The 26645-nt window shown below is 44.6% G+C and overlaps 2 protein-coding genes across 4 annotated transcripts; both read left to right on the plus strand.

Moving 5' to 3' along the window:
- Positions 1–339: 339 nt before the first annotated feature.
- Positions 340–8209, plus strand: LOC147172829 (uncharacterized). 3 transcript variants are annotated; one of them, XM_086077425.1, is made up of 4 exons: positions 340–397; positions 506–655; positions 2528–4390; positions 5941–8209. In XM_086077425.1, exons 3-4 carry the CDS (start codon positions 2552–2554, stop codon positions 6262–6264), a joined length of 2163 nt encoding a protein of 720 aa, XP_085933551.1. In that variant the 5' UTR covers positions 340–397; positions 506–655; positions 2528–2551; the 3' UTR covers positions 6265–8209. The 3 variants fall into 3 exon arrangements, with proteins under 3 accessions (XP_085933551.1, XP_085933554.1, XP_085933553.1); XM_086077428.1 differs by lacking the exons at positions 340–397; positions 506–655 and adding an exon at positions 663–784; XM_086077427.1 differs by lacking the exons at positions 340–397; positions 506–655 and adding an exon at positions 799–1159.
- A 2717-nt stretch (positions 8210–10926) lies between these two features.
- LOC147172830 (uncharacterized) lies at positions 10927–26192 on the plus strand. Its single transcript, XM_086078524.1, has 16 exons — positions 10927–11194; positions 12974–13125; positions 16556–16609; positions 18042–18097; positions 18214–18286; positions 19301–19414; positions 19489–19694; positions 19868–20011; positions 21193–21358; positions 21441–21573; positions 22556–22685; positions 22774–23286; positions 24730–24828; positions 24905–25048; positions 25121–25175; positions 25248–26192. Exons 2-16 carry the CDS (start codon positions 13071–13073, stop codon positions 25655–25657), a joined length of 2352 nt encoding a protein of 783 aa, XP_085934650.1. The 5' UTR covers positions 10927–11194; positions 12974–13070; the 3' UTR covers positions 25658–26192.
- Positions 26193–26645: the final 453 nt, after the last annotated feature.

The following is a 26645-nucleotide window of genomic DNA, read 5'->3' on the forward strand; positions in this document are numbered from 1 at the left end:
ACTCCAGGGTGTACCTGGCCTCTCGCCCAAATTCAGGTGCGAAAGGTTCCAGCTCGGTCAAATTATAATGAACACAATAAATAAATCTTCACATTTTGGTGCATGCTTAGTGAGTTTCCAATCATACAGTCCAGGAAGTGTGACTCAATACCAGAGCTGGATATCATCAGACTTTATGAAAACGTCTCCATCCTCTCCAGTGGTCGCGGGGAGCCTGCAGGCTGCAGGTTCCACAGCAGTCTAAATGCCTAATAGGCTGAGCATGGCCGCTGCTCGGACCCGGTAGGCTGCTACGCCATAGCAACTCCCCCTGACCCCTCCCTCGCCGAGCCCCAGCCAGCATCACCCTGCACACGGCTCAGACATATTTGGTCTTCCGGAAGCGTGCGCGGCTCGGGTAAGACAGTCCCTCCATAGCACGGCGGCTTGCATATGGGTGGAGCACACTTTCAATTTTCATTTTTTAGGAAGATTTTTATTTTTTATTTTTAATGCATTTTTATAGCGTTGTCCGGTCGTCGTCTGCAGCGGCGAGGAGCTCGGGGGGCGGCAGTAAAGTTTGTCCTGCTCACGCTCGGACCCTCGGCTTCTAAAATGGCTGGCTGGAGGTTCGAGGAGGAAGCAGCGGCTGTCTCTCTTCCTGCACTCATAAACTGTAAATATAACTCCCGTGTGCATGCTCCTCGTCTGTTGAGACGACGCGTCAGTGTGCCGGCCGGCCAGCCGGCGACGTCGCGGGTTCGAACCCCTCGTCACGGCGCACTGACAGCTCGCACCCTGGACTGTGCGTAATGGCGTCCTACTATTTCACTCGTCTCTTATCACCCTTTTCTCTTCTTTTTGCGCCATAGACAGAGCCGCTACCACGTTTTATTATTATCATATTATTCCCACCGTGCGCTTCGATGAGGAAGTAGAAGAGGCGACGTTCAGTGTGCTGGGGCTACACCCCCACACGAGCCCTTTAAGATTTGTTTTCCAATCCGTTTCATAATTTAACAGAGTGTCAGTGAACGTCACATTTGATAGGACGCGTGTAGTTTGGTGAGGTCACGTGACAGGCTCATTAGCATCTTGCTCGCTTAACTTGACCCACATTCGTGAGTCGGTTTATGACTGAGTTCCGCTCCTACGACGGCGACGTAACCCCAACGTGTATGTAAGTCGGAAGACGTCGTAGAATATCACAATATGTCATAATTACACTAAATATAGGCATAGAATATATAGATAATTGATTTAAAAAAAAGAAAAGAAAAGAAAAACAGTAGGCTACGTGCCACGCTGTAATATAGCATGATGCTAACGCAGTTATGAATGAATAGTTAAGAGTAAATATTTGTATGATATACACTCCTGTGTCATAACAATAAAACATTCAACAATCCATCCATTATCAATCAAAATTAAAACGTTAAGTACTGCTGTTAACTGAGCATTGTTGTGCCTTCTCTTACACTGTGCCGCAGTCCATCACTAACTTATGCTAACACTCTTATAAGTCATGATTATGGTAAATATGTGTATGAAAGTAACAATTAGGCCTTAAATGATGTTTTTCTGAACTTGTGTTCTCACACTGAAAGTGTAGTGTGGAAGGTCGTTTACGCTGGACAGTAATCTGTGACTAACCCACGCTAACGCATAGACGTAAAGTCATAATTATAGTCATTAAATATAATTAATTATAATTATTATTATGGTAGATATTTGTATGAAATACACTTCGAGGTCATAATAAAAAACATCAAATGGAAGACAAACAAGTACAGTGGTGAGCGTACCTTTTTATGCTGTATTACACAATGTCATAGCCCATCTCTAACATTTGCTAATGCTAATGCATTTATTACGCAAGTAACTGAATATATTTTATAAAATACACTTCATTTTCATGAATATGAAACAATCAAGCAAAAAAGACTAAGTATGGTGGAAATTTAGCATGTTTTTTGTACTGTGTGATGTAGGGGTGCACCGATTACAATTTTCTGTCCGATCACCGATCTCCGATCTTTTGAAAAGTCTGACCTACCAATCCCGATTTTTCCGATCTCGATTTTTTTTTTCATAACAAGCAGCATACACCTTCAGCGTTCCAATCTTATTTTATTGGAAAATGTTGAACAATATCTGTGAAATAATACAATTGGGCTGTTTTAACTGCAAATTAAGTAGTTCTCTGAAATAAAAATGAAAAGCTTATTAGTCACCTCAGCAGAAGAGGACAATCATCGGCCGATCGCCAATCCCCCCAAAACGAAGGAAATCGGGGCCGATAAATCGTCCGGCCGATCAATCAGTGCACCCCGAGTGTGATGACATATTCTTGCCAGCTGCGCAAACTACGGTAGTTGATTGTGTGCCATTCCTACCCTCGCAATTTTGCATGTCGGAGCTGTCTTAAACTGAGGACCCCTTCACTCTCAAGACATGAGCCCCGACTGGCCCCCAATTATTTGACATGTTTGTTTTACACATGCTGTGCTCATTTGACTCACTTATGTGTTGTGTTTTTAAATTCAAGATGTCTAAATGGGTTTGACCCAAAATGGATGGTCAGCTGGCTACAGTCCTGTCAAGAAGCAGCTCGGAGGTCCAAAATGGCAGCCCGTGTGCAGAACCGTCCCAGCTGCTGAGCGAGGAGCCAAAGACGAACCCGCAGGGGCCAGGTTGGGACGCTACTGGGGAAGATAGCCTCCAGTTGTGCCCCGTCAACCAGGATGCTCTGTCAATCAACAGGAGAAAGCCAGCGGTGGGCGGGACTTGCGAGCCCGCCCCCCAGGAAATCAGAGAGTCTCACGGGTCGAGGCAGCCAATGCCCAGTGCCGACTCCGCCGCCAGACCTGCCAAAGACTCCCATTTCGGTAGTTCGCGAAAAACAAACCAAATATCTATCATCAAGACCAAGGACCAGAGTATAAAGCTCACGGCAGGGACGCGCGCTCGTGGAGATGTTTCGGACACGGAGACCATTCACTCGGATCTCTCAAGAAACCTAAAAGAAGCCCATCTATCCAGCGGTGTTACATTACTTGGTCAGGGAGTGAAGGAAGAACATTCAGAGAGGCAAGTCGAAGACTCTCTGAAGGACTTTTCCTGGGCCGAAGAGCAGAGCGAGCCGCTGGACTTGAGCCTCCCCAAGAAAAAAGCCAACCGAGACTCCAGACACGGACGCTTTCTGGACGCGTGCGACAGCTTGCTGATTATGGAGGTGGACGAATACGAGGGCGAGGGCGACCGGGACGTGGTGGAGGAGGATGAAGAGGAACTGTCTACCTTTTATCCCGCCTCCGTCTTTGCCCGGGACCTTCTTCTCATCGACGACCAGGGCATTCCATACACTCTCAGTCCAGATGGACTCAGGGTGCCACAAGTGGACGTCACCGGCTCCGAGGGCCCGGCTGAGAACGAAGGGGCCTCGCGGTTGCCCCCTTCAGCGGGTTCCGACCTCAGCCAAAGTTTGGCTGATGCACTAAATGCACCTTCCGGTGACGCGATGCCTTCGCGGGTGTCCGGGTCACCGTCTGCGACTCCGCAAGTCTTCAGAGGTTCGGATACAAATTCCTCTGAGAACTCTGGACTATCCATCCCCAACCAGCCCATCCAGATCCTTACCACGCCCCCCTCCAGTGCTTCTATCCTGCACCCCTCTGCGCCACTGATTCTTTCTCTTCCTCTGTCTGTCGGCGCCAACACTGCTGGTGCTTCTGCCCCGATTTTCCTCCTCCTTTCTTCCGGCGACTCTACCTCCACCCCTATCGCCATCCTGAACCCTTCAACCGGTCACCTGTCCCAGATCTCCCTTCCTCTGGCTTCCGGTAACACGTTGCCTCACCCTGTCATGGGATTGGGCCTGAACAACCCGCCTGTGATCCTATCAGGGGGCTCCGGCAGTGTCCTGGCCTCGAGTCTGGCCGCCGTTTCCTCTTCACTCATTCCTACTCACGTCGAACCCTCTGTTGGAACTGAAGCCATACCTACCGAGCAGGTCTCAAACGAGAGCGATAAGCCATCATCTCTAACAGCAGCCGCTGCTACTTTGGCGTCCGATCCCTCGGACGCCCAAATGCTAGATCCCGACCCCCTGGCGGACTCCGAACGTTTACCTCTGGATGACCACATGTACTTCTGCAGTGCCGCCGCTCCTCCCTCGCCGCCTAAAATCGAGCCGCTAGACCCTCTGGACCCGCTTGACCCACTGGACCCCCTTTCCCGCTCGGAGTCACCCAACGACCCTTCTGCCCGGCGGGTGCTCTACTGTCAGCTGTGCCCGCGGATCTTCTTTTACCTCTCCGACCTGGAGCGCCACGCCATCACCCACTCGCAGAAGAAGCCTCACGTTTGCCAGCAGTGCGGCAAAGCCTTCAAGCGCTCCAGCCATCTGCAGGTCAGTGCAGAGCAAAAAGCGCAAATCAGGAAGTGTGAAGGTATCCAGGTTCCCACACGGACCATGCTAGGCTAGCATGGCTACTTGTCCCTTAGCTGGCAATGCTAATTGGATATACTCTATAGCTTCACTGTTCTTTCGTAAACAAAACACAAGAAGAGAGTAAAAGAGGCCTCCGTTTTAGTGGGTTTGATTTTGTTTTGTTTTATAAAGGTTTTGATTGATTGATTAAAACAAAGTCAGTGTTGCAAAGCTTCTGGCTAGCAAGCCTAATGACTATAGCGATGTGCTTTTGGCAGAACATCAAGCTTGTTAACTTATTAGAAACAGCATGACAGTTGCTGCTGTTGTTTTCTTCTTCTTTCTTTATGCTAGCTTTTAGCGTTAGCTCGTCAGCCACCCCTCTGAACTGGAGCGACTTCTTTCTTTGTGCTAGCTTTTAGCGTTAGCTCGTCAGCCACCCCTCTTAACTGGAGCAGCTTCTTTCTTTGTGCTAGCTTTTAGCATTAGCTCGTCAGCCACCACTCTGAACTGGAGCAGCTTCTTTCGTTGTGCTAGCTTTTAGCGTTAGCTCGTCAGCCACCCCTCTTAACTGGAGCAGCTTCTTTCTTTATGCTAGCTTTTAGCGTTAGCTCGTCAGCCACCCCTCTGAACTGGAGCGGCTTCTTTCTTTGTGCTAGCTTTTAGCGTTAGCTCGTCAGCCACCCCTCTTAACTGGAGCAGCTTCTTTCTTTGTGCTAGCTTTTAGCGTTAGCTCGTCAGCCACCACTCTGAACTGGAGCAGCTTCTTTCGTTGTGCTAGCTTTTAGCGTTAGCTCGTCAGCCACCCCTCTTAACTGGAGCAGCTTCTTTCTTTATGCTAGCTTTTAGCGTTAGCTCGTCAGCCACCCCTCTGAACTGGAGCGGCTTCTTTCTTTGTGCTAGCTTTTAGCGTTAGCTCGTCAGCCACCCCTCTTAACTGGAGCAGCTTCTTTCTTTGTGCTAGCTTTTAGCGTTAGCTCGTCAGCCACCACTCTGAACTGGAGCAGCTTCTTTCGTTGTGCTAGCTTTTAGCATTAGCTCGTCAGCCATCCCTCAGCTGTTGCTTGGTTTACAGGCATTTTAGGTATCATACTTATCACGGAGGCTAAACTATTGTCCTTTCAGTTCGGGTGACTAAACGTCCTCTTTTAGGAGTACATTTGGGAGGACAGATCATTTTTTTCACGTCCTGTTAGGGGTTTTTATAAATTCATTAAAATGCCCGGTTGGCATTGCATGAGTAATAGGAGGTGAAGTACACGGTGTTACTGCGACTGGTACCACAATTTCAAGGCCCCGAGTGTCCTCTTTTTTTTTTGGAAATGAAAATATGGTCACCCTACCTATCTTAAGTCACCAAAAACATCAGGCAAAAGCGATAGTAACAACAAGAATTTAGCTAATTGAACCCATTTCAGCTTGGCAGTTTCGAGTCGTAAAATATAGCTTCAGCTTACGACGGTTTGACTTACTGAGCTTGTCTTGCGGTCGGAATAAAAACATTTCTTGCCTTTGTTTCGCTCCGCCAGAGACACAAGCACATCCACACGGGTCAGAGGAACTTCGTGTGTCCCATCTGTGCCAAACGCTTCAGGGAGGCCGGCGAGCTCCAGCGCCACCAACGGGTTCACACGGGGGAGAAGCCCTACCAGTGCCAACTTTGCCACACGCGCTTCGCCGAGCGCAACACGCTGCGCCGCCACACCAAGCGCAAGCACCCTTTCCACCAAGTGGCCGTGGACATGCTCAACGACCGCGGCGGCGTTCGGCGCGAGGACGAGGAAGATCCTGCTGAATGGTACAGCTCCACTGTGTCTCATCTAGAAAACTCTGATTCCGAAATGGAGACTTAAAAGGTTCCAAACTTACAAAAAAAAACGGGAGCACTTGCAATATTTATATTTATGTTTTGAAAACAACTTTATTTATATGAATGTATGCTTATTCCAATTGCATTTAAAGACCCTGTAAAGTGAATCCGGAAATGTGTCTCTAAATCCATTATACTTTTTTGAAAAAGAAAAAACGGAGCTCTATTGCAGCCATATTGCGTTAAAACTGTCGTCATTTTAGTTTCCCAGATTTTTGGGGCGTGGCCAAAACAGTGCCCAATATTGCACTTTGGGATTTGCCCCACCCCCATTACATAAGAACTTGAGCACCTTTTTTCACCTCATAAAATATTCATCCCGAAAAGGCATCATCCCCTTATATAATCTGCTGCCGTGACTGCTTTAGAACGCCTCGTTGTCTGCTGTAAGTGTTCACAACATGGAGAGAAGGCCAAAAAAAAAGATGTATTTATTTTTTTAAGTCCTTCGTGACAGCCAGTATGTGTAGAGAGGGGATCTCTCGCTGTGGCAGCCACTTTAGAGCGCCTCGTCGTTGCAACATGGTATAAGCATAAGAAAGACGCTAGTTGAGCTAGCATTGTTTTTGTCCAAGGTCGTGAAAGTGATATTTGATTGAAAGTTGGCAATTCAGCAGACACGCCCGCAGCAATTTCTTGATTTTTCAGCAATTTGTGTGCGAGATTTATTTAATCCTTCAAATTTGGCAAAGGATTGTTCCTATCACTCTTTGCGTGTGTAGCCGTATTCATGATCACTTTACAGGGACTTTAATGGCCAACAAATACTTTATCATTACCGTTTTGGCTGATTTGGCCAGCTCAATATTGAAAACGTGATTTTGTTGTCAAATGTGACGTTTCCATGAAATTGCATTCTCACACAATCAATGACCTTAAAGTGCTTAAAAGTAACTTAAACTCTTCTCAGTGTGTTAAACGAGGAGAGCTGCACTACCTTGTAGTGAAATCTATATTTCGTAACAGAACAGAAACACTGTGAGTCATTTGCACTTGTTTTATTTTAGCACAATATTCACTTTTTTTTAATCGAGTGAATTGAAAAAAAAAAGAAAGCTTTGTATATTTTGTTGCCTGTTGATTTGATGTATTTAATACATATATTTCAAGACCAAATGAGTTATTCCAACATGTTATATAAATATATATATTCACATTTTGTTAATTTGTGAAGTATATTCAATTGTATTTGATACAGTTCGACAACTTCCAACTTTGCCCGTTTTTTTTTTTTTTTTTTTTTGCATGTTTACAACATTAGAGAAGAAGGTCGAGGGTCATAATTCAAACAGCTTCTGCTTCTCCTGTGTGATAACAATACTCATTTATTGCATCGCACTTTTACTTGTGCTCTCCATTCAGTCAGTCCGCCGAGGCTCCTCAAACACGGCGCAGCTCCAAATAGTTATTAAATACTTTTTTATTGCTCAAATGACCCCACTTGGTCCTTGTGGCTATCCCATCAAGAGGAAGGTGTTAAGCTCGGCTTTATTATACTTTTGGCAAACAGACTTTATGGAGGGAAAGTGGAAGGAGAGGCAAGTGTGTGCGTGCGTGTGTGTGTGTGTGTGTGTGTGTGTGTGTGTGTGTGTGTGTGTGTGTTTGTGCGCACAGAGCAAAGGTTATAACAAGCTCTCAGAATAGATTGCGTTTGTGTGCGCGCGCTAAAATTTAGGATTTAATTGAATCCGTTACCGGTGAGTGTGCTCAGTTAATCACAACAGGCCACTGTGTCAACCGTCCAAAACATGACATCATTCCAATAGTGCATTCTATGGCTTTCACACCGCTGCTAATTATGTCATATAATACATTAAAAACAAAACTAAATGATGGCCGTTAGGTGGGTGACTAATCATAATGCACCAATAACAATGCTGCTGTGACAATCGCCACTAATGATTTCCTCTGGCGATTTCAGTGTAATAATAACAATAACCGCAATAACAATATGAAAAATAATATCAATAATGTGTGGGTCCTCAGTTGCCTTTTACTGTAATAATAATAATGATGATAATAATCATCATCATCATCATAATTATGTAATAATATAGATGTTTGATACCACTTTTTTTTTTTTTTATACATAACGACAACAACAAAAAGATACCTTGAAATAAGACCGGGTATTTTTTTATTAGTGTAAATATAATATTTGAAGGCATCGGTACTCACGATAGTGGCCAATGCCAGTATCAGACGCCCTCTTGTGGTCGTTTTACGACGAGGAACTAGAAATGAGAAAATTGCCAGTAATTTTCTGAAATTTTAAGGGAAGATATATTTGTATTTATTGGAAATGATTTGTCATTGTTTTTTGGGGAGAAATTAAATTTCAATAACAATAATAATAATAATGTTTTTTAATGTCATTTTTTTATTATCTTTTTTTTAATTTTTATTACAAAGACTTTTTAGTTAAATATGTTTTTTCACATATAATTCTCATTTATGTATGACTGTAGCATCATTCAGTCTACAAGGTCCTACAAGATGAATACCAACTGATTAAACCAGCTGTATACAAATAGAATATTGTGTGTGTATGAGTGATGACGTGGAACGGCATCAAGAGCTTCACGCTGCCAAGCCATTGAAATGCAAAATGTTGCAGTGCGACATTTGAATGAGTGTCTCACTGTTTGAACATTTTATTCCCCTGTGGTTGAGTCTGCTCCGTGACATATTGGCTGTTTATCGGATCTGCTGGAACAAAAACAGTATAATTTGTGTGCACCTGAGAGTCTAAATTCCGGGGAAATTGATTCTTGGTGTTGCAGTGCTCGTTTTGGCCACGTGAGGGCGCACTTGTAACGGCGATGATTTAAGATCTCTTCTGGCTCTCCAGTCGCAGCAGCATGCTTGTTCGCAGTTACTGCACAACCCCCCAAAAAGCACATTTTCTTCATGTAAATGCCTGCGCCTTTTGCAGCATGGAACCCACGGAGAAATGTGATACTGCGCCAAGGAAAAGGTTAACATCACGCAGGGTTCGAGAGCAGGATTAACACTGAGGGAATGTTTTTTTTTTTTTTTTTTTTTGTCAGAGGAAAAAGAAGAACGCTGTCAGGTGGTGATCTGAGAGGGAGTCCAACCACGGCTAACAAGCAATTACATCACCTTTTACTTCAAATGACGTGTGTGAAATGATGTCATAGGTGGGAAACATCCAAGGTTGCCTTGAAATGTCAGTGCCTGCTGTCCGCATTAATTCAATCAAAAGTTTACCATCTTGATTCACCTTGTGGTTGGTTGACACATGTGCAACACAGGCAAGAGGTTTAAGGTCCAAATTTCAGAGTTGGCATTTTTTTTCTTCACAAAACTTGATTCATTGAAAGCTCCAAATTGTCCACATGTGGCCTGCTCTTGGGCGGCGACCAGTACAGGGTGTACCCCGCCTCTTGCCAAAGTCAGCCGGGATCGGGTCCAGTTTTTAGCCACGAACCCTAATGAGGACAAGCGCTACTGGATCCGATGGCAGCGACCAGAGCCGAAGGTTGGCTTGCCAAAGCGCAGAGCTCGTCAAATATTTGCACCCAGTGGTGGTTACTGGTATGTGTAGTCATCTTTCCTTTATAGACGAAATCAGCAAATTAGCGACAAAATATCATTTATTAGGCCAACTGAATGATAAAATTTCAAACCTTTTCAATGGGGAAAATTGATTTGATGTGAGCGACAAGCTTGATCAACGAAAGAATCAAACTCATAATCCAAAATGCCACGGTCATTTTTTTTCCGCCAGGTTTCCCATCAGCCCCTGCGGCGCTCTCACACTATAGCCGCCATTTGGCTGGCGCATGTCCACGCGCTGCCACTTCAAAGCGTTGCTGTGCTTCGTCGGCCTTTACGGACATACACCCCCCCCCCCCTTCCCACCACCACCACCACCCTCCCTCCCTCCACCCTGGCCTGCTGAACCAGCACACGCAGGCCGTCCATCAAAAAGAAGGAACAGGTGCTCCTGCCACATCCTCACTTCCCCCACTTTACCAGCCAGCACACACACACACACACACACACACACACACACACACACACACACACACACACACACACACACACACACACACACACACACACACACACACACACACACACACACACACACACACACACACACAGAACGTACAGTTTGCAACGTCAGACAAACACCTTTTTGCAGGTTTTTAGACGAGGTAAAACATGGGTGATTTAGTTCAGCCCCCCCCCCCCCCTAACCCCTCCCGCCCCGCTGCTTTAGTTCACTTTCACTGTAATGGTAAAATGTGTGTATCCCAGTGCGTGGCACGCGCACACACAGATCATTAAATCAATTTAAGGGGGTGACCCAGAAGTATCCCGAAGGCAGCATCTGAGCCTTGCTGCACTCCAACCATTTGCAAAACGCTCCGCGTTGGCCTTGTGCTAATAAAACGTCTCTCGACCCTGGGGGGTGGGGGGGCGCCTTTTGTAACAAAGTTGCAAAAAAAAGTTAAAAATAAATAAAAAAATAAATAAAAATGCTCTTAAAAAAAAAAGTAGGCATGTGGTGCTCAATCAGATTCAGGGCTGAGGGTGAAGAGGGGAGGGGGGGGGGGGGGGGTGACAGTTGTCACCCAGGACCCATGATGCTTTGGGGCAGGCATTGAGGGGCAGTCAGAGCAAGAGGCGACTGCTTGAGTTGTACGAAGAAAGTCAGAACGAAAGAAAGAAAGCAAGAAGGACGCAGCGGCAGAGAACTTAAAGCAGCGATGAAAGCGCGGACATGAAAAGAACATGAAAGAAGGAAATCACCACTAAAAGCACTAACCAGTTAGTTGCTCTCTTCGTCTCTCCCCTCATTCAATTCCCTTCTTCAATTTCATCTTAAATCAACTGCACTTCGTACAGCCCGAGGGGCCGCTCAGCTTTTCTTCTCTCTTCCTGTAAGTATATTTTCTCTTTTCACGCTCATCTTTTTCCCCGTTCGGCCTCCACAATCGCGTCTTTGTCGCCTTATGGAAGAATAACGTGCCACTGGCCATATTCTGTCTCTATGCATAAATGTTTTGAGAGAGTTAACTGTGCTGCACAGACTGGGTTTAAAAAAAAAAAGAAGTAATGAAATGATGAATCATTTACTGAATTTAAGCATAATTACCCACCAATAAAAAAAAACGACTGCTGAGTTAGCATAGCTAGCCTAAAACACTGATGGTATTTAGTGAACAATTCTTCAAAAACAGGCAGCAAGAATGTTTAATGCTCAACTAAATGTTTTGTGTCACCTCATAACTCTGCCTTGAGCTCTGCTAGCTGAATGCTAATGGAGACATCTTAGATGGGCTAACAAATAGTATGTATATGGTGGTGTGGGGGTTTTCATGCTTTAAGCACTGGATATTTGAACACAAACATACATTAATGTATTATTTATCCTCTACGAAAAATGACTAATATTACAGCATCTTTTGAAACTCTTCTTTGTTTGTACCGGCAAATGTACATAGCTGTAATATTCTGCCCCCTGGTGGCCAAGTCGGGCACATCCGAACGAGCGGCGATGAATCATGTTATTACTTCATGTTTATATAAAGTACAATTAATTTTAACGTGTGTTTTTAAGTGCTGGTAAGAAGAAATAATTGGAGAAGAAAAATGTTGCCTTGATTTGAGAATTGTTTGTAGAAATGTTCTTGGTTAGATTTTAGTTTTTTAGTTATTAACTCATTCACTGCCATTGACGCCTATAAACGTAAAAAATTCATTTGAACTTTTTCTATTAGTTTAACATTTTTTTCCCCACTTTTGTTAACAAGAGTAGGAAAACCTAGACATAAAAAAAAAGGCGATTTAAATTTTTTAATTGTAATTAATTGCATGACTTCAATAGTAAACTCACAATTAATCACACATTTTATATCTGTTTTAAATGTACTATAATTTTTTTCTCTAGGTTTTCATACTCCTGTTAACAAAAGTGGAAACAAATCTTAAACTAATCAAAATAGTTCAAATGATTTTTTGACGTCTATAGCCGTCAATGGCAGTAAATGAGTTAATGTGTTTCAACACTGATTTTTGTGTGTGTGCATGTGTGTGTTTTTGTGCATGTGTGCGTTGTAGAATGAGTTCTGTCAGGTTGGCAATTTCTAGTCAAGGGTAATAAGTCATGTGCATGTAGTAGGCAAGTGGACAAAGACGTTTTTTGCACATTTGCCAGTGGAGGTCAAATTCCACTGGAATGACGCAAACGTTTTCCAGAAAACGCAACCGTCAAGTCACATGTCAAGCATGACATCACGCGAGACTTCAATAAACGTCGTGGTACTAACATTTCAGTTCTTCACCTTCGCGAAAGTCTGCTAGCTTAATGCTAACTGACTTTATTGATCTGTTACATTTACTAATCACCGTCACAGGTGAGTATGATTTATTTGATTCATTTTTTAAAAAGAAAATATTTGTTGTCGTTACTAGATAAAATATTGATTCTGAACTACTCCAGATCCAGGTCGGCGTTGTTATTAGCGGCGACGGGTGGGCCCGGGTGACACACTGTGATCACGACAGGCCGTCTGCAGGGACAACCGCCGATGCCAGTGTTGGCTTGATAGGCCTTGCGTCTCAATGCGTGTGCGCGCTGCGCCTCTATCAATATCACTTTGTGTCTGTCAGTGGATTTGCAAGCATTTGCCTCTCTCACTCGGCTGCTTTCCCCGCAGTGACACACAAAAGAAGAATCGCTCCCATTCATCCTGGTGGACACGCACCAGGTAGTCCCTCTTGTGTCTCTCTGCCGCGCCGCCCTTCAGAGCCGCCATGACGCTCCTGGCCTCCGAGAGGTCACTCCTCATCCGGAACAAGTTTCGCTCAGGTGAGCATGTGGGAACGGAAGCAATTAAATAGACGACGCGCAGTGGAGAGCTGGATTTATCCCCCCCCCCCCCCCCCCCCCCCCGCAAACTGTGCCGGGCTAATTGGCTACATTAGCATCAATATGTAGAGGTGAAGGTGAGTTGGATATTGGGCCACATGGGGTGTCACGTGATCAATAAGCGTCACGGATTTGATGGTGGGGAATGGATTTGGCGACTGCTGCCGCCCGTTGGGATGCCTCTGATAGAGGCCTTGTGTATTGTTGCTTGTCACACACATTACATGACAAAACCACAACAAAAGTAACACTAGTCTAGTTATTTTTACTATAAACAGTGATGCTGGTTAAAAAACGTTATCTTAAAAATGATACTTAACCAGAGATGGCAAATCCAGGTCCAGAAAGTAAACTCCCTGCCACAGTTTGGCTTTAGCCCCAGGTGCTAGCTAGCTAGCTCCCATAGTGCTTGTTTACCTTTTAGCTAGCTCCCTAGCTAGCTCCCATGGTGCTTGTTTACCTTTTAGGGAGCTAGCTAGCATCAGGGGCTAAAGCTAAACTGTGGCAGGGTTTTTACTTTTTGGACCTGGATTTGCCACCTCTGTACTTGACTCATTTAGCCATTTTTAGCACTAAAAACTTAATATTGTGTCTAGAATTCATTTTATATAACGTCACTATTTTTCAGGTAATTTTTTTTTTATTTTTTAGTGCACTCACACGCACACATATACAAAAACATTTTGCCACTTGCTGTCGACTGAAAATGACATCACATGTGCTCAGGGCTCAGGTAACGACCAATCACGGCTCACCTCTTTTCTGGGTTTGCTCATGTGGTGTTGAGTTTTTAGCACCAATGATGTCATTTTCAGTCGACGGCCATTAACAAAATGTTTTTTGGGGAGGTACTGATTACACGTGAAAAATAATTACATTATTAAATTCATTCTAGACAAAATATTAGCTTTTTATTGCTGCAAATGGCTAAATGAGTCAAGTATCTCTTTAGACCTGACTTTTAAAATTGCACTTGCATTAAAGCATAGTCGAGTTAGTAGTTTTTATGTTAAGCGGGGTTGTCGACGTCTGCTGAAAGTAACTAAAAGTAACTTGTAATCTAATTTTGTTACTTTTTAAAATTGGAACCGATTTGAAATCTGATTGATTAAAGAAACATCACATTTCTCATTTAGTTAACGTCAACGTGCATTTTCGATTCTTGAAGGCAGATTAGATTGACATGGCAACAGGTAGAATCTGAACTCTGATTGGACAAAAAAAAGAAGAAGCAAACATCGAAAATAAATGCAGCCAAGTAAGATGCTGTGAAATGAAGACAATCGACATTTGGCAATAAATAAATGAAATCATTACCGCGTTGTGTTAATAATAACAGTTAATCCAGAAAATAAGATTTAAAAAACATTTTTAATGAATAAAAACATGGATATACACACTTGTTATTGGACAGTGACAATATACAGTACAGTGTGTTCTTGTCTATCTGAACTGATGACCGCGTTGGTCAAAGCAATGCATCGCCAACTCCGCCTTCACCGTTCAGACGCATTCCCAGAATTCCATAGGCTTCGCTTAACGAGCACTTCCTGGCGCGGTTGTCGCGTTGGCCAGCAGCTGTCGTCTTTTCGAGCGGAGGAAATGACGTGGTGGCGGCGGCGCCGGCGGTGGCGGCGGCGGAGGCTGTCCCCAAGGTGTGCCAGCACCTGCTGGAAAACGTGATTCCTGGCTCGAGGGGTGGGTTTAAGAGGACGCAAGAGGATGAGGAGGAGGAGGAGGATGAGGAGGAAGGTTGGCAGCTGCTTTGTGTGTGGCATCATGCATGTATAAGAGGTGAATGCCAAGACCAGAATATCAGCCTCTCGTTGGGATAATTTGGCTCAACACGTGTTGCTTATAAACATGCTTACCCAGCTGGCCTGCACACCTTCGGAAACTCTGTTTAGCTTCATGCTAACAAACGATACAGAAAGCCATAGACAAGCTAATCCAAGCCAATCCACTTTGTTTCTACAGCACATTTGATAAACAAGCGTTTCCAAAGTGCTGCACATTCAGATCATGCACACAAAATCTAGTAAAGACAACTACATATATATATATATATATATATATAAAGTTAATAAAATTTAAAAAATACAATAGGTAAAAAAAAACATAAATTTTTTTTTATGATAATAATGAAAAGCACCAGTGCTATTTTTCTTATTAAAAACACAGTACACGCATTTTTGTTGCTTTTTATGGGAGGCTGGAACATAACATAAGAAACATTTCTTCTTTTGCTTGTGACACAACCAAAGAAAATGTTCAAATGATTTGATTTCACTTTTATTGGTAATTGCACACAATAAACACTTTTGGAACACTAGAATTTCTTTTATTTCAATTTGACCGTTGGATGGCAACATTTTTGGATAAAATGTTCATGCTGAGCTGGACCTGTTTCACTTTTAATTAGGGACCCCAAGCATAGAAAAAAAGACATGCTTACCGGCAGTCTTTTGTTAAGTTCTAACTTACACTTTTATTTTCATATACTTGAGCAAGCGTGGGTAAATGTACAATGTTCCTCCAATTTATTGGATTATTTTTCAATTGATACAATTATTTTTTTATAACGGTTTTTACTAGGGATGGTTGCGTACCAACACCTTATTTTAACGTATTGGTACTTTTGTAGCCGTTTTATGATGAGGAACTAGAAATGAAGGAAAAATACTATATTTTCATATATAGGTGTTTCTTTAAAAATGATCTGCCATTGTTTTTTTTTGTGTGGAAATTGTATGTATCAAAAGTTCGAGTGGTATTGGTGACTACTCAAAAGTTGAGTACTCATACTGGTATCGGTATGAAAAAAAAAATGGTATCGAATTAACATCCCTGTTTTTTTCCAATATTTTGTTTGTTGAACATGAGAGTACAGTAAAACACAAAAGTCCACGAGATGAGTATAGTTCTGGCAGCACCAGGCAGGATGACGTTAGGGGGGGGGGGTCACGAGAAGCCGGGACAGCTGAAGGGGGGGATGGGGGCCGACTGAAATAGACATTGCGAGAGATAAATAGTTACTGGCCTCCACCGCCCACCCCCGGGCAGACCTCAGCCCCCCCCCCCCCCCCTGCTCGCTCAGGTCTCACTCAAATGTATCATTGGCTTCACCTGTTTGTGTGTGCGTGCTCACTGTTAATGGACAAATTGCGCGTGTGCGCACGCAAGCGTGGCAAAGCCATTAGGTAATGCGAGCCAGCTTCTCATCTTCGCTGGACTCTTGGTTCGCTTGTCAAGTGTGATTTATTGATTGGACTGCCGTTTACTTGTCATTCCTCACGGAGGCATTAAAGCCGACCGTCATCCCGTCGATGCAAATGCATTACTCGTCTTTTTTTTTTATTTTGTCTTACAGTGCTGCAGTTGAGGATTCAGAACCGAAGGCAGAGTGAGATCAATGCAGACTCGGGTTGGTTTCACGTGCAACAGTTTACATTTGTGACTCATTTGGGCTCATGTTGTTGATTCGAACCGTATCATTTTCTCGGAGATAATCAGTGAAAATAATTCAGACATGTGGGGGGAGGGGGAGGGGAGGGGAGGGGGAGGGGGAGGGGGAGGGGGAGGGGGGCAAATTGTTTAGGAGTAAGCCAATTAAAAATGACATCACAGTGTCTACGGGCTCAGGTAACGTTCGTCACGGCTCACTTGTTTTCTGGGTTTGGTCATGTGACCTTTGCAAGCTGAGCTCTAAGGCCACGGACTTGCGTATGAATGGATCGTCAATGCCGCTTACTCGCCATTTGGAGAAGTGACGCCACCGGCGGCCATCTTACACATGACATACAGTTGTACCGATAATAAAAAAAAATAAAAAAATTCCCTCATAGCTCCGGGTGCCACTCAAAGATTCGTCTGCATCATGTTGTCAGAGCCATCAACAAAACGCAAACCTTACCTCTGTGAGTCACAATTCACACTATTAAGATAATATACTCTGAATGGCGGATGCAAGCTGTGAAGTTCGCTCTTTGCGAGGCTCTCATGACTCCATACAGGGATTGTAGCGTAAAACACGCACTGACAACAATGTTTTCATCAAAAAAAATAGTAGAAGTTGTGAGTAAAAGTGGCAACGTAAGATGGCTGCCCTCTGGCTTCAGCCCCGCGGGTTCTATTGACAGTCCATTCAGACATAATGCTGCATTCGAGGAAGTTGGGAAGTTCCAGTTCCGACCTCAAAGCAATCGCGGCAAATGTAAACAACAAAGATGGCTGATTCCGATCAATTGTTTGTTGGTCTGGTTAATAGTCAGTCGAAATCACATCGGTTTGTAAAAAAAGTTTAAAAAAATTGACTGCCACAAAAATAAGATATTAATAAAATGCTAACACAAAAGTAAAAACAAGTCTTATATTGTACAACAATCATTTCTAGGGTTGGCATTTTTTCATGTTTAACTATTTCAATCTTTTCCCCCAAAAAATATTTAGTTTCCTTATTTATCGATCATATTGATTAGCATGTTTAGCTTGCCTGTGACTGTGGCCTTCAGTGTGGAGTTTGCATGTGGTCCTTGTGTGTGTTTTTACTGGCCGGGTACATATACAGCTTTCTTCCACATTCCAAAATCATCCATCTTGGTTCAGTGAAGACCCAAAATAGTTTTTGAATGTGAGTCTGAATGATTGTTTGTTTAAATTAAATGTAGCCTGCGATTCATCGGAAACGATTCGTGGGTGTACCCGCTGATAGGATCAATTCATGTCATTTCGCTCTGTTGAGTATATTAAAAAGAAAGGTAACATCCGTAAAATAAATATAAATATAAAGTCAGTCTGACTGCAGTGGAATTTTCATTTTAGTGTTCAGTAAATGTTGATCCATTTTGTTTCTATAGGCTCAAAATCAACGAGTTGCCCTAAAAAAGAACAAAAAGACAAGAGCCAAGCTCTGGTGAGTTGTTTCAATGCTGTAAATACATTTTTATTGTTTTCAATGGGCCCAATAAAGTGAACATTGCGCGGGTCATGTCTGATTGCTTTGACTTTGCTGCTTGTTTCCTGATGCAGTGTCAAACTGACAATGGCGCCGGAAGACATCAGAAGATGCCCCCTGGTGGAGTCACTGCTGTCGCTGTGCAAGGTGACGACCGGACAAAGCACACGGAGCACAATGTCACATGCTTGCAGACGTACAGGAAGTGCGCCGCCGCACACGTGGTCAGCTGTCACTCGCAAACAAATGTGACCTCTTCGGGTCCTTAAAGCGCAGTTGACGACAGCACGCAAAATAACCTGTCTGAGCTGTTCCTCGCGAATCTGTCACGAGTGCCCTTTTCCAATTAGAACTCAAGAATTATTTCATATTTTATCATTTCTAATTTATTATATATTCCCTCTCGCTCTGTATGTATATATATGGGGTGTCAGGCGATTACATTTTTTTAATCATAATTAATTGCATGACTTCAATAGGATTGATCACAAATTTTATATCTGTTCTAGATGTACAATAATATGTAGAGTTTTCATACTCTTGTTATCGCAAGCGGGGGAAAAAATGTTAAACTCATAGAAATAATTCATAAAATTGAGTTTAAATTAAAAAGATGTACTGTAAAAAACGAGTGTGATATTGATTTGTGTTGGTCATTTTTCTGCCACTAGATGGCATCATTGCATTTGTAAGACGTTGATGACAGCTCAGTGCATTTTTATTTTCATATTAAGAATTGTCTAATCTTTTACGTAAAGTAACTTGTGAAATTCTGCACATTTTTTAATTTGTAAAATACAACTTGACCCCAGTCGCCACAAATATATGCATTATTATTCAATTTATTACTGCTAAAAAAATATATATATATTTTTTTTTTCTAAAAAGAGCTCAGTATTGTTCATTCGGTAATGTCATCATCATTGCTCTTTTTTTTAAATTTTTTAATTTTAATTTTTTAATTTTTTTATTATTACTGCTAAATTGTGACGTTGACGTGTCTGCTGGGTTGCGACTTGAATTCCCCAAGTACAGGCTTTACAAGTCAGAGGTGGTCATTAATCGCGCGTAAAAAAAAAATGGTGGTGTTAAAGGAACTTTAAATGAACTCAAAATTACTTGAACTTGAACCTGAACTTTGCTGCTTCTCTGTGTCTTCAGAGAAGAGCGAGTGCGGGGCCCCAAGGCAGAAAAAGGCTCGCCGGGACCTCAGGGAGGGGATCCAAGATCCACCTGCGCCCGCCAAACCCAAAGACAAACCACACCTTGAGAACTGTTAGTTATGAGCGCACGTTGGCCAACAAATCCCATCTTTGGACCCTCGCGTCTTTTCACTTCCATTTCCGCAGGTCCCGCCCCTTTCCCGCTGCCTGCAGATGTCTTCGAAGACGACATCTCCTCCTGCTCCTCGTCGTCTTCTCCGAACGAGCGAGGCGTCGTTCCCCGACCGCTGGCCTCGGCCTTCCCTTCACCACCGGGTCTCTCAGATGACCAATTACTGAGTGATTTGTCATCTGTGGGCCCGCCCCTCAATCACAGTCCGGTTCACATTCAGGTGAGAGAACAATTTACAGTACAGTAAATGATGCAAAGTTGATTATCGTGGACGGTTGTCCGAATTGCCACTTCAACTTGTGGCAATCTTTTTTTTTCTGGTGAAGTCGTACTTTTTGTGACGACTGACAAGTTTCAGCGTCGATTCCGACTGACGTCCGTGTCCTCTTTCAGTCCGGTTTGGCGTTGCTCCCGGCAACCGAGGGCATCCGACCGCCAACCAGCGTGCCGCTGCTGTGCGAAAGCAACTCCATGGCAACCGCCAGTCGACCAAACGGGATCTTCCTGATTTCCCAGACCACGCCCTTGCTGCCAAAGGTACGGCGGAGCTTCATGTCAACAAAACAGTTTGACTCATCATTAACTCAAATCTATTTTGTCATCATTTCCTAAAAATAGATGTACATATATTTGAAAACATCTTTATGATAGCATGTCATTTTCATTTTTGTTATTTATTGTTTGTCATATTAAAGGGATACTTTACTCATTGAGCCATTTTCAGCAGCAAAAAGTTCATATTTGGTCCAGACTGAATTTGGTCATCTCGTTATTTTTCATGTACAATTAATACCTTAAAATAAAATAAAATTCCACTTGCTGACATGAGCTGAAGAAGTGGTTAACGACCAATCAAGTCTCAGTTGACCAAACCTGGAAAATAGGTGAGCCATGATTGGTCTTTGCCTACTTTCTCAGCGCAGGTGATATCATCTTCAATCGACAGCAAATGGAAAAAAATCGTTTTTAATGTTATTAATTATACAAGAAAAATAATGGTTATCAAATTAATTCTGGACAAAATATTAACTTTTTACTGCTGAAAATGGCTCAAAGAGTCCCTTTAAAGGTGGCTGGGCCGTAGGGCGGTTCTCTAGCGCCCTCTATTGACCAGTTGCCACCCTCAGCGATATCAAAAATGTTCTGTCCTCTAATTGGTTGTAGCAATCTGCACACATTAATACATTAAATAATCAGCAGCTCTTATTGTTACGTGATAGTATGGTTGGTATTAAGAGGTGGATTATTTCGAGTTAAATGTCCACGGTTTATAATGCGTGTGCGTGGGGATCTTATAAATAATGTAGTGTGAAATGCGCTTGAGTCAGCGTTTGACAATTTGCGTGTTCTTTAATGAGATGAATTCACAACAAAGTAAGCCGCGTGAAGATCTTCACCTTAACAAGATGCTCGCTCTTCTATTTTGCAAACTCGACCTTAAGCCGTTACGCATTCATTACTGTCAATTTGCACTTGTGGACGCGTGGCATGCGTTTGCCCCCCCCGGGTTAACACGTCCACACACCAAACGCCGTTGGCTGTGTGTCAAAGGCAAGACGCGCGCTGTCATCTGGAGATTTGTTAAGAGTTTAACCTCCACACGCGGTGCAAACGCTGTCAAACGACGCGGAAGCAGCTTGACATTTCCCCCCGCGTCGCATCTTATATATACGCCAGCTTTGGAGTGACTCCACTGAGCCTGCTTTGAACCCTCGCAGACAGCTCGGCCTCCCAGTCCCGCCTGTTCCTCTTCCCTGACCGCCGGCTTCAACCTCAACCACCTCGCCCGCTCACGGAAAACGCGGGACGCCAAACCCAAGATGAAGAAACTCAAGTATCACCAGTACATTCCTCCCGACCAGAGAGGGGCGTCCGGACCTGGAGGTTCAGTATTGCTTTGAACGCCTCTTGACCCAAAAAAAAAAAACGGAAGCCGGTGCTTCACCCGTGGTGTGTGTCTTTGAAGGAGGAGCCAAACAGAGGAGCCCTCCAACCCAGCCATTAGACGCCGCCAGTTGTCATCTCATCAAGCAGCAACAAGTCTCTTTGGAGCTGCAAATCTTTCAGCAGCAGCAGCAACAACTTACTGTGGTGCCCAGGTACGAAGTTATTTTCTCCTGAAACTGGTCCTAATCTTAATCCTGCGACTTGTACACACACTCAGAAACATCAGTTGGTAACGGTGTTATTGTTAAAAACGTCAATTAACGTTTTTGGCGGCATTCATTGGGATTTCAGTATACGTCATTAAACGTTTTTGGTGGTAAAAGTTAAAAGTTGCACTGATACCACTTTTGTGAGACCAGCAAATACAATGAAGTCAACAGGGGCCCCAAAATTGAGCCCTGTGGAACACCATACCAAAGTGTAGAAGGATGTGGTATGGTATCAATGCGCAGAATATCGGATCATTTTTACGAGCACCCATACACATATTGATTTTATATTTAGAAGCTCGAGAAATGAATGAAATAAACTTGCAAGTCAAGGTCTTACTTTACTTCAAAGGGTGTTCAAACTCTTTCATTCTCGGGCCGCATATAGAAAACCAAAGGACGCAGTGGCCACTCTGAAATGTTTTGACTTTATCAAGCACACCAATATGAGTCAATCACGCAATTATATATTGCTTATATTTTAGTGTTTTTTTGAAAAACCGCTACTATCAGGCATATGAACGGAAGCTGAATCCCATCACTACATTCAAAACCATAACCGGAACAATCAGTCCTAAGCTGACCTTTTTTTAAAGCAGTAGTTCATGTGATATTTTCACAATTTAGACCCCGACAAAAAACCGAAGGAAACCATATTGTCTCGTAGAAATGAATTATCTTTACTCATCACAGTGTTATGAAGAGTTGTTAATTGTTTAATTATAAATAGTTGATTAGCATCTTTGCATATGCAGAAAAGCTCAACACAGCACACGTCATTGGGCTGTTTCAAAATGGATGGCGGGCCACAAATGGCCCCCTGGCCAGAGTTTGGACACCACGGCTGTAATTGAATTGCTGGCAGCTTAAGAAGAGTAGTGACACGTTTCTGGTGAATTCATGTTTCCAATTTTTACTCCCGTAGAGAACCGAGTTCATCTGGAGCTCTGCCCCTGAACCCGCAACCTCTTTCTGCCGCCACCAACCGCACGCCAAATGACACAAACAATGCGTCCAAGCTTGAGCTCCTCCCCGCAAATCTCGTTGATCTCAAAGTAAGAGAATCCGGAAATATCTAAGACCTCATCAGTCACATCCGCCGAGGACCCCCTCGGGATGACCTCGTGCGTTTTGCCTCCTCAGGTGTCAGAGTTGAGGCAGCAGCTGCGCAAGCGAGGCCTCCCCGTCTCCGGCACTAAGCCGGCCCTGTTGCAGCGCCTTCGCCCCTTCCAGCTCCCCCCCTGCTGCGTCGCTCCCACGCCCCTCTGCCAACTGGGGGGCAGCATGGAGTCCCTGGCTCCCTCGCACCCGCTTCTGGCCCACCACAGCCCCAGGTCGAGCTGCAGCTCCGGAGACTCACCCGGAAGCAGCCCGAACCAACAGACGTGCGTCCCGGATCACAGAGTCCCGAACGGCTTTCTGAGCGTGGTCCCGAACGGTCTCTCCGTCAGTCTGTCTGGTGAACACTGCGGTCCTATCAGTGCTGTCTTCCTTGCGCCTGCCTGCACCGCCTCTGAAACTCCAAGTCCCAGTTTACCCATGTCGTCCTCGTCGCCCCTGCAATGCGGGACCACCTGGAGGACTGACCTGGGCGTGGACAGGAAGGAGAGGACCAAGTGCAGGGCACGAGAGGCCTCTGCCAACACTATCTATGAAGTGAGGAGAAACATTTTGCTCTTTGGTTTTTGGTGGAGACCTCTACCACTCACAAAAAGGAATCCTTGGGTTTCGGGTTTCAGGAAGAACTTCAAATGTACTATAACCTTTACTGCTGAACTTAATTTGACCTTTTTCTAAACTGTTTTAGGAGCATCCTGAATTTGACCCAAAAGCCGAATATCCTTAACTTTTTGCGAGTAGCTTTTAGGGCTGTCACTATCGAGTCTTTATAAAACCGATTATCAATCCCCAAAGAATTAATATTATAAGAATGAATTAAGTTATTTACATATGAATCGTTAAACACCAACAAAACTAACCTATGCTAAAGTTAGCAATCACGAATAGCATTACCGTGCTAGCAATGACCATTTAAGGTAAACAAACGGTAACCACCATTTTGTTCACACGTACATCATATCTATGAGTTGAATTTAGTCTTCTGTGCACGAGCATTATGGGGTGTATGCCACGGAGGAGGCGGGACTTCCGACTTCCTGGTTTTCACACATCAACTTTGTTTCTGTTTCCTGTTTGCGACGTGTGGGCCGCGTCCCAGTTCTTGCGCTTCCGCCTTTGTGCCCCTCGGTTGCGCGTTCCTGTCGACGGGTGCGAGTGTGTAATGTGTCTGTCTTAGTTGTCCGGAGCATTTCAGAGAGTTGAGACGCCCTGCGCATGGGTGGGGGTGCGAGTGTTGTATCGCGGCCATCAGTGGGCCGGAAACTACGCCGATGTGTGAAACCCGTGGCATCTACCCCATGAGATAATGCTAAATGATTGGCATTAGCGCGCTAGCTATTAGCATTTAAAGTAAACAAACACTAACCATTTAGTTGACACATACATCATTATATCTACATGAATTGAATTGAGTGCATATATCTACTGCACTGTTATTTATTATCTTCTGTGCGTGATCATTATTAAACATCAAGAAAATTAGCCTATGCTTAACGGTTAGCAATCGCGATTAGCATTAGCGAGCTCGCGATTACATTTAAGGTAAACTAACCACCATTTAGTTCACACATACATCATATCCATGAGTTGAATTGAGTGGACATAACTAAACTAATTATTTACTATCTTCTGTGCACGAGCATTATTAGATAATGCAAAATGATTAGCAATCGCGATTAGCATGAGCATGCTAGCGATTAGCATTTAAAGTAAACAAACCCTAACCATTTAGTTCACACATACATCATTATATCGACATGAATTGAGTGCACTATTATTTATTGTCTTCCGTGCATGATCGTTATCAAACACCGAGAAAATTAGCCGATGCTAAACGGTTAGCAATCGCGATTAGCATTAGCGCGCTAGCGATTGCATTTAAGGTAAACAAAAACACTACCTTCAAGGCAGACATTTTTAATCTGCTTTTTTCCCCCAGCCATAACGTCTCTTTATCCCTTTTACCTCCGCATCTCGCAGTCTTGCGCAAGATCCCTTCATCCATTCCTGCAACAGGAACCAGGATGCAGGAGAGGAAACCGGGAAACCAACGCACAAGCGGAGGTGTTGTTCACGCAGGTAATCCAGCAGGACGCCTCTTCAAGTCTTTCACAAGGAAGCGCCGAGTTGACCCGTCGACCAAATGTCGTTGAAGGTATTCTGCACCCAGCCTTGCCCCGGCGAAATGATTGGCCGAGACCTCGAGCTGCCGGCGCAGATCACCGAGACGCCGGTCCAAAACTCGCCTGGCGTTCGGAGCTTGGAGGAGGAGCTGCAGGAGGCCATCCAGAAAGCGCAGGTGGGTTTGCAGAACCGGCAAAGACCGATGAGAGCAGATGTACTGATCTTTGTTTTTTTTTCTCGTCCCCAGATGGACCCTCGACAGTCGATCGATGACATTCTGGACGAGCCCATCGCTCGTGTTGGTAAGTCTCCCGTAAAGAAGTCAACTTGAAGACACTCAGCGGCTTGACGACCTTTTATGGTTTTCTTTCTAGACTCCGCCAACAACTCGACTCACAAATCCTCCGTCCCGCCATCTCCCGCGCAAGCGAACCAATCCCACAAACCCCAGCAGGACTCCAAGGACAGCAACTTCCTGCCTCTGTGCTCCTCGCTTCTGCTGGAGCTCCCCCCGTCTCCCGCCGTCGTGCCCCCGAGCCACGCGGCCCCGGCGCCGCCGCCGGCGCCGCCGCCCGTCTGCAGCTCCCCTCTGCTGCAGTCGGCCGGAAAGTCGCGCAAGCGGCGGGCCCAGGCCATGTGCGACGCCGCCGACATCCTGGAGACGTTGACGTCCGGCTGGCGGCTGCTCAGTCCGCCGCCGCCCCCCTTCGCCGAGACCGACTTGGATCTGGATTCGGATCTCAACATCAATCGTGTGTTGGATCTGATGTTTGAGCAGTGGTGAGGACGTTTGCGGGCCGCTTTGTGACTGGTCGGCCAACCTTCCTTCCCTTCCGTATTCTCTCGCTTCTGTTCTTTGTTTTCTTCTTTCCAACTGTATTTCTTTCCCTGCCACTGTCCTTCCTTGAATCCTTGCAAAAGCACACAATCCATCCCAACTGCCTTTACATGCAGCCTTCTTTTCATCCTTCTTTGTAGCAGAAAATCGCTCCCTCTTGCTTCCGTCCAGCACAGGCAGCCTTCCTCTCACATTTCTCAGAACCCAACAAACGTTTCCTTTTCCTTCCAGTTCTCAGGGCCTTCCTTTCATCCTGCCATATACCAGCAATGCCTTCCTACCTTCCTTTCAAGAGCTTGTAACCAACAATCCCAACTGCTCTTTTCTGCCTTCCAGCCAGTCCCTCCTAAAATCTTCTTTTCACAAGTCCTAAGCCCACCAAAACTTTTCCTTCCTTCCTTCCTTCCTTCCTCCCTCTTTCTTTCCTTCCTTCCTTCCATCCTCCTTCCTATCTTCCTCCGCCCAACCTCCCTCCATTTTTCTTTCCTTCCTCCCTTTCTTCCTTCCTTCCTTCCTCCCTCCCTCTTTCCTTCCTTCCTTCCTCCCTTCTTCCCTTTCTCTCTCCCTCCTTCCATCCTTCCTTCCTTCCTTCCTCTCAACCCTCCCTCCCTTCCTTCCTCCCTCTTTCTTTCCTTCCTTTCTTCCATCCTCCTTCCTATCTTCCTCCGCCCAACCTCCCTCCCTCCCTCCCTCCATTTTTCTTTCCTTCCTCCCTCCCTCTTTCCTTCCTTCCTTCCTTCCTCCCTTCTTCCCTTTCTCTCTCCCTCCTTCCTTCCATTTTCCTTCCTTCCTTTCCTCTCATCCTACGTTTTGACCGTACCGAAAACACGCGCGACGCTACGCTGGTCTCGCGCGTGTTTGTTAGACAAACAAACTCGCCAGGACAAGCCAATCTGCTCCGATCAAGCGACCCTCCATTGCTGCGCTGCACGTT

Source organism: Leptonotus elevatus, chromosome 6, assembly GCF_054856555.1.
Source record: "Leptonotus elevatus isolate MCC_2025b chromosome 6, RoL_Lele_1.0, whole genome shotgun sequence".
NCBI classification, from domain to species: Eukaryota; Metazoa; Chordata; class Actinopteri; order Syngnathiformes; family Syngnathidae; genus Leptonotus; species Leptonotus elevatus.

Coding starts and splice junctions, on each gene's coding strand:
- LOC147172829 (XM_086077425.1), top strand. CDS start 2,552: ATGGATGGTCAGCTGGCTACAGTCCTGTCAAGAAGCAGCTCGGAGGTC. Junction 4,391..5,940: donor AGCGCTCCAGCCATCTGCAG/GTCAGTGCAGAG, acceptor TCGCTCCGCCAG/AGACACAAGCACATCCACAC.
- LOC147172830 (XM_086078524.1), top strand. CDS start 13,071: ATGACGCTCCTGGCCTCCGAGAGGTCACTCCTCATCCGGAACAAGTTT. Junction 13,126..16,555: donor CCGGAACAAGTTTCGCTCAG/GTGAGCATGTGG, acceptor TTTGTCTTACAG/TGCTGCAGTTGAGGATTCAG. Junction 24,829..24,904: donor CGGAGGTGTTGTTCACGCAG/GTAATCCAGCAG, acceptor ATGTCGTTGAAG/GTATTCTGCACCCAGCCTTG.